This window comes from Myotis yumanensis, unplaced genomic scaffold (assembly GCF_028538775.1).
Source record: "Myotis yumanensis isolate MYYU_CA2020_CCGP unplaced genomic scaffold, mMyoYum1.0.hap1 SCAF_7, whole genome shotgun sequence".
NCBI classification, from domain to species: Eukaryota; Metazoa; Chordata; class Mammalia; order Chiroptera; family Vespertilionidae; genus Myotis; species Myotis yumanensis.
In genome coordinates this window covers 41,556,373-41,570,965 of record NW_027223758.1, presented here as the reverse complement: position 1 = coordinate 41,570,965, position 14,593 = coordinate 41,556,373, and the positions used below count along the sequence as shown (strand labels likewise).

General features: G+C 38.5%; 1 protein-coding gene across 2 annotated transcripts in view; it reads left to right on the top strand.

Annotated features, from left to right (window-relative positions):
* Positions 1-14,593, top strand: part of ATP8B1 (ATPase phospholipid transporting 8B1) — a 109,907-nt gene that overhangs the window by 90,041 nt on the left and 5,273 nt on the right. For both annotated transcript variants that reach the window (XM_070420361.1, XM_070420363.1), the window contains exons 18-26: positions 696-860; positions 1,821-1,932; positions 2,937-3,012; positions 5,838-5,970; positions 6,614-6,902; positions 10,986-11,209; positions 12,467-12,550; positions 13,560-13,805; positions 14,120-14,258. In XM_070420361.1, the coding sequence (XP_070276462.1) occupies positions 696-860; positions 1,821-1,932; positions 2,937-3,012; positions 5,838-5,970; positions 6,614-6,902; positions 10,986-11,209; positions 12,467-12,550; positions 13,560-13,805; positions 14,120-14,258 (1,468 nt within the window). The remainder of the gene's footprint in view (positions 1-695; positions 861-1,820; positions 1,933-2,936; positions 3,013-5,837; positions 5,971-6,613; positions 6,903-10,985; positions 11,210-12,466; positions 12,551-13,559; positions 13,806-14,119; positions 14,259-14,593) is intronic.

Below are 14,593 nucleotides of genomic sequence, written 5' to 3'. Positions count from 1 at the left end.
TCAAACAAATGCAAAACCTTCCAAAGAACCTTAGAAAGCAGACACTTAATTGGGTGAACCAGTTCTGCTATCTTGGCTAGACCCATGTTAGTGTGAAATAATGAAACATTTTTACTGCTCATATATAAACCATTTAAAATAGCTTAAATCTGCTCTCTATGATTACATTTTCAGACACTCCTTTTCATTAAAATGTTTCATGTCAGCTTTAACAGTGGCTCGTGTATTTCAGAATTGGTTTGAGGTAATAACACTTACTTGAGAGCGCATAGTTGGTTGGGCTTGTAACACAGTTTGTGGGAACAGATTATAAAGTTGTCAGTCCTGTGTTTACAACCTCATTAACACCCGCAAGGCATCTTTCTTTGGCTGTTATTAGTCATGAAAAGAAAAAGGTTTTTTTTGTGTGTGTTTTTTTACTCTAGTGACTTGATTTAGAAGAAAGGTTTACATTTCCCTTTAATAATTTGGGAACTAGAAATAAATAACTAATTTAGGGTCCTACAGATACTTGGAAAAACAAAGTATTTGTTTAATCTCCTCTATAAAGTGCATTTGTCCAAATCCATCTTTTTTTTCATGGTCTCTTTTTAAATTCTCTTATTGTATTATTTTAAGTAAGATCTCAAATTTGATCTTGAATTACACAAAGTTAACTATTCTTTGTGTGGATGGTTGTCTTCTAAATAAAACAGGTCTTTGCAAATGAGACTCTTAGAACCCTGTGCCTTTGCTACAAGGAAATTGAAGAAAACGAATTTGAAGAATGGAATAAAAAGTTCATGGCTGCCAGTGTGGCCTCAACCAACCGGGATGAAGCTCTGGATAAAGTGTATGAGGAGATTGAAAAAGACTTAATTGTGAGTTTTAACCTTAATAATTTTTCCCCTTGGTATTCTAAACAAAATTGGAAATTTTAATTAAGTTTTGATTTCATTCTTGAAAGATAATTCTAACTTCAGCATTTGAAACTGGTACAATGAAATTAGGTCATTTGAGTGTTTTTTTTTCCTCAGCAAGCAAAATACAAGTTGCCATTATGAGAAACAGAAAGCATTAAAACAGGTTCTATTCTGATTATTTTTCTTAAAATATATTTTATTGATTTTTTACAACGAGGAAGGGAGAGAGATAGAGAGTTAGAAACATCGATGAGAGAGAAACATCGACCAGCTGCCTCCTGCACATCTCCCACTGGGGATGTGCCCGCAACCCAGGTACATGCCCTTGACCGGAATCGAACCTGGGACCTTTCAGTCCGCAGGCTGACGCTCTATCCACTGAGCCAAACCGGTTTCGGCCTATTCTGATTATTATATCACTTATTAAAATTGTGATTTTTACACAGTAACAAGCCAGACTATACTTAGTACATAGTGAGAATTGCTGAAATAATTTCTATTTTGCAAACCCTTGAAACAAGAAAAAAAATACCATTTGTAAATTAAATTTTCAGAGTTAAACACTGCCTGTACAGTTTAGATTAATGGAAACTGTTCAGCAAATAGTAATGACCTTTAGCAAGAACTGACTTATGTCTGTTTAAAGTTATACATAATGAAAGTGTGTTTTTATTGTCCTTGATTTTGTTCTTGCATTGTTGACTTGGTCAATTACTTTAGGAAAAACTATTTTCGTTATTTTGGTTTGGGGTATGAAACACAGCAACCCTCCCTGTTAATGCCAGCCATCCACTCAAGTAGAGAACCGACTAGGGTACATAATTAGCCCTTCTTCTCTATGTAGGTTGGCAAATTGTTATTACAGAACATATTGCTTATTTGCTAATTCATTGTTGTTGTTTTTAATGTTCATTGCAGCTATTGGGAGCTACAGCTATTGAAGACAAGCTACAGGACGGAGTCCCAGAAACCATTTCAAAACTTGCAAAAGCAGACATTAAGATCTGGGTGCTTACTGGAGACAAAAAGGGTAATTCATTGTGTAGGGAAGCATGTCTGTTTACTCGCAAATATTCAGAGTTCCTGTTTCCGTGCCCGAGATGACCTTCTCAGACTTTCCATCCTGCACAAACACTGGCCTTTCTTTGGGACATGAACACTTTCCCTAAGAAACTTTTCTCTGTTATACCAGCCCACCCTGTGTCCTTCCCCATATTCCTTCATTTATTCCTTGTACTTGAGCTCCTGATTGAATCTTGCTGATTGTGGTCAGTCTTATCTCTCCAGCCAGACATGGCTTGCTGTCCTGAGGGGCCGTCCTTCGTGTCCCTTCTGTCCGTCCCAGCACTGCCATTTGTTGGCATGGGTTAGAATAACAAACAGTGAACAACTATTATTTTCTTGCTTGTTTTATTGCTTGAAAATAAATTATAATTAAAATTTCATACACAAGGGAAGATTTTAAATTTAGAAATGAACAGAGTTGGTTGGGGTTGATACTTTAATCCCCAGCATTCCACGGGAAACCAGATAATTTCTCTTGCTTTGATTTACATCAGCAGTGGGTCCCACACTCTGCTAGGCTCCAGGAAACACAGTCCCAACCTTAAAAAAATACCAATGGATGGTAATACAAAAGGGGAAAAAGCCTTCAATAGGAGCCTTGTGTGAATGAAGGTTGATGGAACTGGTTATCTCCTCACCCCCCATAACAGAATGATTAAACCACATGAACTGAATGTGTTTAGGATTTCAGTGAACAATGATTTATTAAATAATCAGTTAATAAATGTATTTGATGCTATAGCACATTTTATTATTGAAAAGATTTCAAACCAGACTGAGTTATACTTACTTTATTACAGAAAGAGGGATTTTTTTAAACTGTGATTTCTATACATTGTTATGGAAAAACAGCATAGTTGATTGAATCTGCCTATTTTATTAATTGAAAAAAATCATTATTACTAGATAAAGTTGATTATTAAGTTCATCAGTAGGAATGACATCTGACTTCATTTTTTTCTGCTGTAGAAACTGCTGAAAATATAGGATTTGCCTGTGAACTTCTTACTGAAGAAACTACTATCTGCTATGGGGAAGATATAAAGTAAGTAACGAGACTACAGGATGAGAATAATGTCTCGTTTTTATAAACACAGGACTAGATGTAGAAGACACAGATACGGAGATGGGAGCTAGATTGTCACTTCAGGCAGCTTTCTCTGTTTACATGAAGCAAGAAAACAACAGGCAGCTCCGCGTTACCACGGTTGTACCACAGGGCCTTATGTTGCAGGGAAACTTGGGGCCTTTATTTGCCCTTCCAGGGCCCATCGTTCCCCATTCCTTAGAAGTCCTCGGGACTTGTCTGCTGATACAAATTAATGTGAATTACATTCATGTATTGTCTTTTCTAGGAATTGTACCTTTCTGAGGGAAAATAGAAGAAAGCGCCCCCAATCCTGCCTGGAGGGAAATTTTGGGGTTGGTTACATCTGTAGTCTTGTCTAGTTGGGCAGGCCTGATAGTTCAAAGTTGAAGTATCTCATTGGCCCTAAATAAGAGTGCAGCGGACCTGGAAATGTATAAGGAAAAAGCCCTGACTTGTTATGAAGCTACACATGTGCTGTACACAGTTACCAGGATGTGTTTGCCTCTGGCTTGAGAGTTAGTTCCTTTTATTCCTCAAGACTTTTCCTTACGATGCCTCAAGGCCAATTAACTAAGCTCTTAACATACAGCCTAGTCCGTTAAGATGATGAGGGAGTTGATGGTTGTCATTAGTCTTCCTTCTAATGATGATGATAGAGTTTCTGAGTTCTTTCAGTGTATTAGGCACACTGCTAAATTAGACAAACAAAACCGGTAGCCTTATAATCTTAAGTAGATCAGTTGTTTGAATAGAGCTATATAAATCATGCCTCTTTGTGCTTTTAGGTCTTGAAAAATAGCAATGGACAAATAAATACTAATATGTTGACTTAAGTAGTTTCTTGGTTTCAAGTAATCTGACTAAATTACCATATGGTTTTGTTTATTTCTTATAGATAGGAGACTTAATATATTTCTGTTCTCTTTTTTAAAAGTGTTGAAAGTTGGGCTCTGAGCTAAATTAGAAGATAAAGTGAATGCAAGTAGCAGATTTTATGATCATGTTCTTAGCTCAATTTACCTTTACAGAAATGAATCATCTTTCTAGAATCTAGATGCACCATCCTATAGAATAGTTTGAATGGGTAACTTCATATTTTTCTCTTCCAGCCTTTTAGGGATCACTCCTTATTTCAACTTGAAAATAAAAATTAAATTAATGTGGAAAATGGATAGATAACTAATCCCCTAGTGCAGTGGTTCTCAGTGGGAGGCAAGTTTGCCTTCCATGGAACATCTGGCGATGTCTGGAGTCAGGTTATCACAATGGGGTGCTCGAAACATCCTACAGTCCGATGAATAGCCACATTCAACAAAGAATGATCTGGCCTGAGACTGCAATAGTGTCAAGGCTGAGAAAGCTGTTCTTGAAGGTGAAAATAATGGCTCAGTGTATGTAATGAGGAAAGCCCTGGGCTGAGAGTTAGGAGACCTGCGTCTTCATTCCTGTTTTCCCATCAACCTGCTGCAGGCAAATCATATCATCTCTGCCAGGCTTCATTTTCTTATTTGTAACATGAAGAGATTGGATAAGATAATTACAGTCTCTTCCACTCCAAAATCCTGTGCTCATTTTGCTATCACATGAATGTGCTATATGTGGTCTTCTCAATAATGTGTTGATAGAAAGCACTGAGCATTTCTCTAAACCAGACTTTATGTGGAAATCAGTTTCTTTCTGCCAAACAGCCCCCATTCATAATACAGTAGGGTTCACCCCAGTATTATAATTCAGATTAAGATTGTGTTCCTTCTGTGTTTTTGTGAATATATTTTCAATTGTATCTTTCTTGTGCTGTTTTTGGCAAATAATGAAGCACCAAGAACATGGTGCCCCCATAATGGAGGAATTAAAACTTAGTTAGGTTGTATATCACTCATTAAAAAATGGGCAAAGGACTTGAATAGACATTTCTCCAAAGAGGATATAAAAATGGCCAACAAGCATATGAAATATGTTCAACATCGCTAATTATGAGGGAAATACAAATTAAAAGTACAATAAGATATCACTTCATACCATTTGGACAGCTATTATATATATTGAGTGTGGGCAAGGATATGGAGCCATTGGGACTCTTTGTTCACTGCTGGTAGGAATGTAAAATGGTGCAGTCACTATGGAAATGGTAGGATGGTTCCTCAAAAAAATTAAAAATGAAGTTACCATATGATCCAGCAATCCCACCTCTGGGTATTATCCCAAAGAACTAAAAGCAGGGACTCAAAGAGAATATTTGCACACCCATATTTATAGCAGCACTATTTGCAATTGCTAAGAGTAGAAGCAAGCCAAATGTCCATCAATGTATGAATGGATACACAAAATTTTGTTCACCCTTAAAAAAGAAAGGAAATTCTGACAAATGCTACAACATAGATGAACCTTGAGGACATTATGCTAAGTGAAATAAGCCAGTCACAAAATGAGAAATACTGTGTGATTTCATTTATATGAGTTATCTAGAGTGGTCAAATTTATAGAAACAGAAAGTAGAGTGGTGAGTAGCAGGGGTTGGGGGAAGGAGGATTGGGGAGTTGTTTAATGGGTATAGAGTTTCAGTTTTGAGAGATGAAGAATTCTGGATATTGGTTCTACAACAATGTGAATATACTTAACACTATTGAACTGTACACTTAGAAATAGTTAATGATAAATTTTATGTTATGTTTTTTTACCAAAATGTTAAAAAGAGATTATATTAGTATGCCAAAATTATCTCACAGTGAAGGGCCTGTTTACAGCCTTGTACTTTAAACACTTAAATTTCTTTCCCCCAGTGCTCTTCTTAACACAAGAATAGAAAACCAGAGGAATAAAGGTGGAGTATATGCAAAATTTGTACCCCAGGTGCAGGAACCTTTTTTTCCACCCGGCGGAAACCGTGCCTTAATAATCACTGGCTCTTGGTTGGTACGTATATCATTAGGGTGTCTGTGCCTTTGGCTCAAACTAAAGCAGTTCATTATGGACCAATTTTAGATGGTTTGCCATATTAACTACCAGCCCATAAATCTTTTAGCCAATAAATGAAAATGCAATTTCCCAAGTTTGAAACTTAATGTTCTATGGTACATGAAAGGAATTACAGCAAACTGGTAATAGTGGTTATACCTGATTTATCAATCAATGGTTATGGTTATTTTAAATTTTCTTCTTTGTACATTTTTCTATTTACTAATTTTTTGTAGTAGATTTTTAATAAATAGAACAATGTAATCAATTATATCAGCCAAGAATTATCCTTTCCCATCATCAAAACCTTGGGAAATGGGACTCTTTTTTTTTTGTAAGAATAGTTTATTGATTTTTAGAGAGAGTGGGAGAGAGAGAAACATCCATGTGAGAGAGAACCATCGATTGGCTACCTCCTGCATGCCCCTTAACAGGGACCAAGCCTGCAACCCAGGCATGTACCCTGACCGGAATCAAATCGGCGACCTTTTGGTGCATGGGATAATGCCCAACAAACTGAGCTACCTGTCCAGGGCAGGAAATGGGACTCTTGATATAAAAACTAAAATGGTAGTAATTCTTTCCCTATGTGATTTCACAGAATGAAATTCTTCTAGAGAAAAAGACCAAGACAAGTAAGATTCTGAAGCTGAAGTTCCCAAGGACAGAAGAAGAAAGACGAATGCGGACGCAAAGCAAAAGGAGGCTGGAAGCCAAAAAAGAACAGAGGCAGAAGAACTTTGTTGACCTGGCCTGCGAGTGCAGTGCGGTCATCTGCTGCCGGGTCACCCCCAAGCAGAAGGCCATGGTGGTGGACCTGGTGAAGAGGTACAAGAAAGCCATCACGTTGGCGATTGGAGACGGAGCCAATGATGTAAACATGATCAAAAGTGAGTCTTACACAGACAGCCAATGCAACCCGAATTACTAAATTGATGGCAGAAACAGATTTGAGGGTAGTTTTTTCCAATCTTATTGCTCGGGCTTTCCTAAAGCAAATATTTAATAAAGGTGCCCTATCGGGATGGCTACACCTGTGACCGTGCCCTCAGGTAGTTTACAGCCCATCGAGTAGGAGAGAGCAGGCATGACAATGCTCCTTGCAGAATGCCAAGTAGAAGACAAGTTCCATATGGGTGAATTTATCCTTGTTTCCTTTTATGTGTTTGGATTCTTTTTCCTCTCCTTTAACTTCTCCCATGTTTCTTTGGGGCTTATTAAAAGTCCTGCTATTTAATCAGTTTTGTTAAAAATTCTGCTAAGCTTGGTATACATTGTTGAACTCTTTCTGGTATTTGTTTTGAGATTATTCTCCCTCCCCTAAGCTTTCTTCTTGCCTTTAATAAATCTGTTAGAACTTCACCACTGGGAGACCTGCAGTGAGCTCAGAGTAACACATTTGGCATTGAAGCAAAGCTCCAAAATGGTCTCACCGGCTTCTTGACCTCCCTGAAAGACTGCCAAGGGTCCTCCTGCTGTTGGAGGACCCTAGGTTCCCACAAATTAAAGGATTCATACAGAGAAACACAGTTGTGTGGGTATTAAAGGATGTGGAACCAAACCTCATCAACATGTCTGAATCCTGGTCCTTTTTCCCCTCCCTATATTACTTCAGGGTGATCTTATAATTAAAATACCCAAACTAGGGAGACTTGAATACTTCTCATCCTACTGCCAACATGCTCATCTGAAAACAAGAAAATGATCTCTGATGTCACCTCCAGCTTTGATGTTATTAGGATGAACGATTATATGACTACACTAGAGGCCCGATGCACGAAATTCGTGCAAGAGTAGGCCTTCCTTCCCCCATCTGCTGGCACCAGCTTCCCTCTGGCACCCAGGACCTGGGCTTTCCTCCAGCCACTGGCAGGCACCCGGGACCCAGGCTTCCCTTGCAGCCCCGGCTTCATCCAGAAAGACGTCCAGTCTAATTAGCATATTACATTTTTATTATTATAGATGTGTATATGCACATCCTGCTGTGCTGGGTATCTTAATGCATTATGTATAACTAGATTTTATATTCAGCCTGTGTTGTGACTCATGAATCTGTCTTTCTTTTCTTAGAGTCTCTTCTCCTCCTTGACATATACTAAGGGTATTCCAACTTTATCTTCTTCAACAGGAGTCAGCTGTATGATGTATGTCTTCTTGCTTTTTTATTATGTGTCTGTCACCACTACCAGTTTAATTCCTCTGTACTGTGTTTTGCATGTGCTTGTGCTACCATGCAAATGGCATTTCTTGCTCTGAATTAGATCTATTTCCTCTGCACCTAGCTCTTTCTCTTCCATTATGTATCAGTAACTCAACTAGCTGTGCCAAAAAGAGCAAGAAACTCAAACATGATTTGTATTCAGTTATACTGCAGACTCCTAGATGTTTGGGGAGGCGGGAAGGGTTACCTTACAGATTTACCCTCTGGTTTACGATTTAGACTTGAAAATGTTTTGTTCCTCTGAGTTCACCAACTGATAGCAAAGGGATCACAGAAGTCAACACAGATTTTATGGAGACTTGTTTTTCTTAAGTTGTCTTACCAATTTTATTAAGCTGTTATATGGCAGGTGCTTTTATATATAACCTATGGAGCATCCATTTGCAACAAAAATCAAGGAAACTCTGAGGTCTCCTTGGAAGTCAGTAGCTTTATCCAAGTATTTTTAGTGCCTTTTTGTACTTTGCAGAAAACTAATTTCTTTCAACTGCATCAAGAACAATATACAGTGGTGAGGGGGATATTTGTTGTTTATAAAAAAAGTAGAGTGAAATTTAAGTGTCAGAAAAAATCTGACCATTGGCTAACAGATTTCATGTTTAGCAGTAAGTGCAGTAGAAGCAGAGGAAATTGCAACCCACCATGTTTCTTCCCCTAGCAAGGATCCTAGGACTCTCATATGCTGCCCTCTCCTCTTGTGCCAAAAGATGTCTACTGACTGGTGGGTGGTTTTTCTTGGTCTAAGACCCTGAGAATGAACAAGCTTGAGGAAATGATCTGTTTGTTAAGGAATCATGGAGTCTTTTGAAGAGGCATTTAAAACCATATTTGGAACTTCAGAAAAGTCTATATTTAGATTTTAGGGGAAAAGCCAGTGTGGCCTTACGAAGTGCATCTGTTCAGTTGCCTCAAATCACCCTGTGAATCATTTCACACACTGTCTTGGTCTGCTCAGAAGATAAAGTTTGGCAGGCGTTCCTCGGCCTCAGCTCCAGCATAATCTCAACATTTCCCTCTGTGGCTTGTTCAGGAAAGAAAGCCGTGGTTGGTTAGGAAAGAGTAGTTGGTAATCATGATCAGTCAAGTGAACTATTTGCATGCGTTGAAAGAGGTCATAAATATTGAATGAGATGCAATTTATTCTATTTTTTAGAATTGCATAATATTGTTGAAAACCTTGGTTTGCACAAATGACTCCATTTTGAATTTGCCAGACCTTGTGTTCTGCAAATGGGGAAGGATTTTTTGGAGCTTCTTTTAGTTGGAAACCCTGCTGGGTTGGCAGTCACTTCTCGGGGTCTGAGTAATAGGTTGTGTTCTCCAAACACATGTTCTCTTGAATGATCTCACTGTCTGTCTTTCCTCTCATGACTTCTGAGACCTAGAAAAAATGTGTAATTCTCTACATTGAATACACAATTTAAAGACTATTGGAACGATGGATAAAATTGTGACTCATTTTTTATCTATTCCGGAAACCTTCCCCACTACATTTTTTAAAAAAAGAGTGTCTTAAGGTAATGATAGGCTATAAATAAGTTTTTGAAAGTTTAATAGTAACTTAGTTAAAACTCTTTTGATTACTTGTGTTGGGGAATAACTAACACTAGCTTAAGACAAAAGAAATTTATTTTAAAAGATACAAAGATGTCTCATGCTGCCCAAGAAGGCCAGGCCTCAGAAGATGTTGGAGCCAGGACCCCAGGCTTCACCAGGAACCCCATGTCTGTCTGTCTCTCCCTCTCTCCAAATGACATTTCTCTGCCTTCAGAACCCCTCAGAAATATATCCATCCCACACCTCAAGAATTTACATGTTAAAGTTTTAAACACAAACACATCCTAATCCTAATTCCAAATGCCCAGAGACAGATGGGCCCAGCTTGGGTTTTCCGTCAGCCAGGGCGCAGGACAGGAAACAGACACCTTGAGGTCCTTTAAGCAGAAAGTGATTAATACAGGGGCCAGAGTACTCAAAAAAGCTCTGGATGGACTGAAAAGGCTGGGTTTAGGCTGCGTGTCTAACATCTAGTATTCCTCACTAGAGGAGATTCTACTGTGAGGATCCTCTGCAGAGCTTTTCAAATAAGAAGCCTCTGCAGCTTTCAATGAACCTAAGAGGTCTCTAATTGCCCAAACCTCTTTCAGTAAACATCTGACAGCCGGAGAATGGACACGACCTCTGTTGTAGAAATGCCCAACTAGGAAGTGATGCTGGGCTTTGATTCACTTCTTCCATGTATCAAGGGGGTCGAAACAGTGGAACTTAATTCACAAAGAACCTAGCGGTAAGGGAGTCTGGGCAATGTAGGGTTTTTTATTGGCATTCCCATCTTCAGTTAGAACAGGATAGAATGAAGGTTGAGAATCAATTCATAGTATCCACCTCAGATTATGTGTCTGCCCGTGGCTGACTCAGCTGTGGCTGGGGAGTCAGAGACACATTAGGGCTCACCCTTTGGGTGAGAAGGATGGTTTATGAGCTGGGCAGATAATCTGACTGGAATTCCGCATTCACCTGAGATCCTTTCACAAATGTTCATGAAGGCCCAACCATGTGCACTATTTGATAACTACTACCTCTGACTTTGAAATTAGTTCAGAAGGTGGAGTGGAGGCTAGAGAGCAAGAATTTTCATATTTATTATTCCATGAATGTCAGTTTTTTGTTTTGCCATGGAAACATTATCACCTCAACGTTTTGCCTTCAAATAGGTTTATGACTAACAGTGTCTTCTCCCTCTGCCCCATAGCTGCTCACATCGGTGTTGGAATAAGTGGACAAGAAGGCATGCAAGCTGTCATGTCCAGTGACTATTCCTTTGCTCAGTTCAGATACCTGCAGAGACTGCTATTGGTGCATGGCCGGTGGTCTTACATCAGGATGTGCAAGTTCCTACGATACTTCTTTTATAAAAACTTTGCATTTACTTTGGTTCATTTCTGGTACTCCTTCTTCAACGGGTACTCTGCACAGGTAATATCATTATTATTTATATGATTGGCAGTTTTTGGTGTTCTGTCTCTTAATAGCTGAGGCACAGATTAAGATATGGATTACTTTTCTAAAGTGTTTCTGGTGCTTTAACAATGTCTTATTTTGCCATTAAAGGGGCAGAATTTGTTCCTGGTCTGTTGGCTTTTTTTTCTGTCAGTCAGGGTGCAGGACAGGAAAAAGACCCTTTGAGGTCCTTTAAGCAGGAAGTGATTAATACAGGGAACAGGGACTATGCCTTCACCCTAAATGTTTTTCTAAGTTACTTTGCCATTAAAGAACAGTGATAACAATTTGTTCAACTTTGCAAGTATAAAATTATATCATGACCAAGGCTAAAGGCATTATGCAAATTTTAGATGACCATAGATCTATTATGTCTCCATTTGTTTGGAGTTTTAGTTTTTGCTGTAACAGGAATGGTGGGCATATGTAATATGTCAAAATAGTGATACAGCAGTTAACACGTTAAGTGCCCAGTCAGTCACTGGTGACTGACACTATACCTTCCGTCCAGAAGACAAAACAGGCTGGGCGCTTAACGTGTTAAATATCATTAGTGAAAAATGAACCTAAGCCAGTGTCTCTGATTGTCCAAACCTCTTTGATGCTATGTCACAGACAAATGGTTATCAGAACAGCCTCAGGAACCCGGGCCAGGAGTGACCTTGAGCAGGGCTGGGGCCTTCTTCCTGTTTCCATGCAGGACGGTATATACAACTGCTGGTGCTGACTAAGGTTTCCTCTGTCCCACCCTGAGGATGGGTGTGTGCACAGCCCTACTTATCCCTTTCAGAAGCATAGTTCTTATATTCAGCCGAATTCTGTTTTAGAAAGTGTTTGAATGGCAATACTGGACTTGCAAGATAAGAGTAAAGAAGATTTGTATGGTATTTATGTGCTTTTGAACGGGTTTTATGTATTCTCATTCATTAAGGAACATAAAAAGAATTCAAACACTGACTTGGTTTCCAACTTTATTAAAATAGAATAGACTCCTTTCCCAAAATTTGTTGGGGTACATCTCCCCACTTATTTAGGGGGAAGTTAGTGTCTGTGGAATGGTTTTTTATTCTGCCCATTACATAGAAACAGACTTATGCCATCTGCAGGTGTAGATGTAGGGCAGAAGTCCCACTCAACCTGGGAATATCCCTGCTTTGACAGAGCAGATGTATACATGTTGACTAGGCTGCCAATGTTTCCTGGTTGGTAACACACTCTGTAATCTCCCCACAGACTGCGTATGAAGACTGGTTCATCACCCTCTACAACGTGCTGTACTCCAGCCTGCCCGTGCTCCTCATGGGGCTGCTCGACCAGGTAGGGGCCTTGTGCTGACAGGGACACTCTGTACGCCTCTTAAAGAAGGTCAATGCAAATATTTTTTTTAAATATATTTTTATTGATTTCAGAGAGGAAGGGTGGGAGAGAGAGATAGAAACATCAATGATGAGAGAGAATCAAAGCAAATATTTTGGTGCATTCTTTTGGTTTTCACTTGGTTCTGAGTAAACCCTATTATAGTTCTGGTGTCCAGCAACAAGAGTAACTGCTATGCTTCTTGCTGAGTGGTAAGAAAAGAGAAGTTTTGCGCCTGGGTTGAATCACTGACTGGAGTTGATAATTTTCCTTTGGACACTAAGACTTTCTCGATAAGACACTTGACAGTATACTAGTAGTATATCTCTATAATAACCTATTCATTTTAAAATAAATTATTTTAAAACTTTCTAGATCTTGTGTGTTTAATTCCCAGATTACTACATTGTACATTTTATCTAGTAGTAATTCTTAGAGAAAGTACTTTAACTAATAAAAAGAATAATTGGGAATGAGCTCATCAGCTTTTATTTGAAAATACTTTCCCAAATAATTAGAAACAATATATTCTCTGAGGAGGTAAAAATAGCCTCCCTACATTTTTTGACATTACTGATTTTTTTCTTTCCATAAATAGCAAATTAATATACTTCCTTAGACTAATGTAATGATGTTGATCTCTGTACAGTGAAACTATTCATGACTTATCTTGTTTAGTTTTTGCCTTCAGAAAACCTAAGTTGGTTAGAGTGTTGTCCCCATATGCCAAGGTTATGGGTGGATCTCCAGTCACAGGGCACATACAAGAAGCAACCAATGAATGCATAGATTAGTGAAACAAATCGATGTTTCTTTCTCTCTCCCCCCCTTCCTCTCTCTAATTCAATTAAATAAATAAATAAATAAATAAATAAATAAATACCTTGTGACATGTAAGCATGTAAGCTTTCTCTGAGCTCTTTGATTCTTGATGGACAGTACACAACTCTTCTTGTATTTCCCCCTTAAGGATGTGAGTGACAAACTGAGTCTCCGATTCCCTGGATTATATGTAGTGGGACAAAGAGATTTATTATTCAACTATAAGAGATTCTTCGTAAGCTTATTGCATGGGGTTTTAACATCGATGATCCTCTTCTTCATACCTCTGGGAGCTTATCTACAAACCGTGGGACAGGATGGAGAGGCGCCTTCCGATTACCAATCTTTTGCTGTCACAATTGCCTCTGCTCTCGTGATAACAGTCAATTTCCAGGTACGTGGTTTTAGTCACCTGTTTTCAGTATCTGTTGGTACCTGTGTTTCTACAGACCAGTGTGCACGTCCAGCTAGCTCCCACTCTCCCTCCAACTGAGCCTCTGCCATTCTACACAATATGAATGCTGTTTTCACTCCTGATAACCAAACACATTTCCTACTTCTTGCTTGAGCCAAGGATAGTTCAATTGGTCAGTATTCCAGTCAAATCATGCCTAAGTTGCTGAATTCTGTTTTTCAGAATCCTTAGATCCTTTATTTCTTGTTAACTCCGCAAAGTGAATGCTCTGTTTTTCTCTGGTTTCCCAACAGATTGGCTTGGATACTTCTTACTGGACTTTTGTGAATGCTTTTTCAATTTTTGGAAGCATTGCACTTTATTTTGGCATCATGTTTGACTTACATAGTGCTGGAATACATGTTCTCTTTCCATCTGCATTTAAATTTACAGGTTGGTATTTTCTTTCTAAATTCCAAAAATAAGTGTACAGAAAAATATCAAATTGTAAGTTATTACTAGGGAAAAATTAATGTCCTGAGAAGAAATTGAATGGTGATAGTTTGGAAGGGTGGTAATGTGTTGTGAGGAAAGCAAATTAAAATAAACTTAAGATATAATTGTGTATCTGCTAAGTTAGATAAACCTTCCCGCCCCCAGTAAAACCTAATATTGGTAGCTTATTGGGGAACAGAATACATGTATTGCTGGTAGCACAATAATACAGTTTAATTATTCCAAAACACTATCTGGGGAAAAAATGAACTATTCAATTTTTTGTACACTTT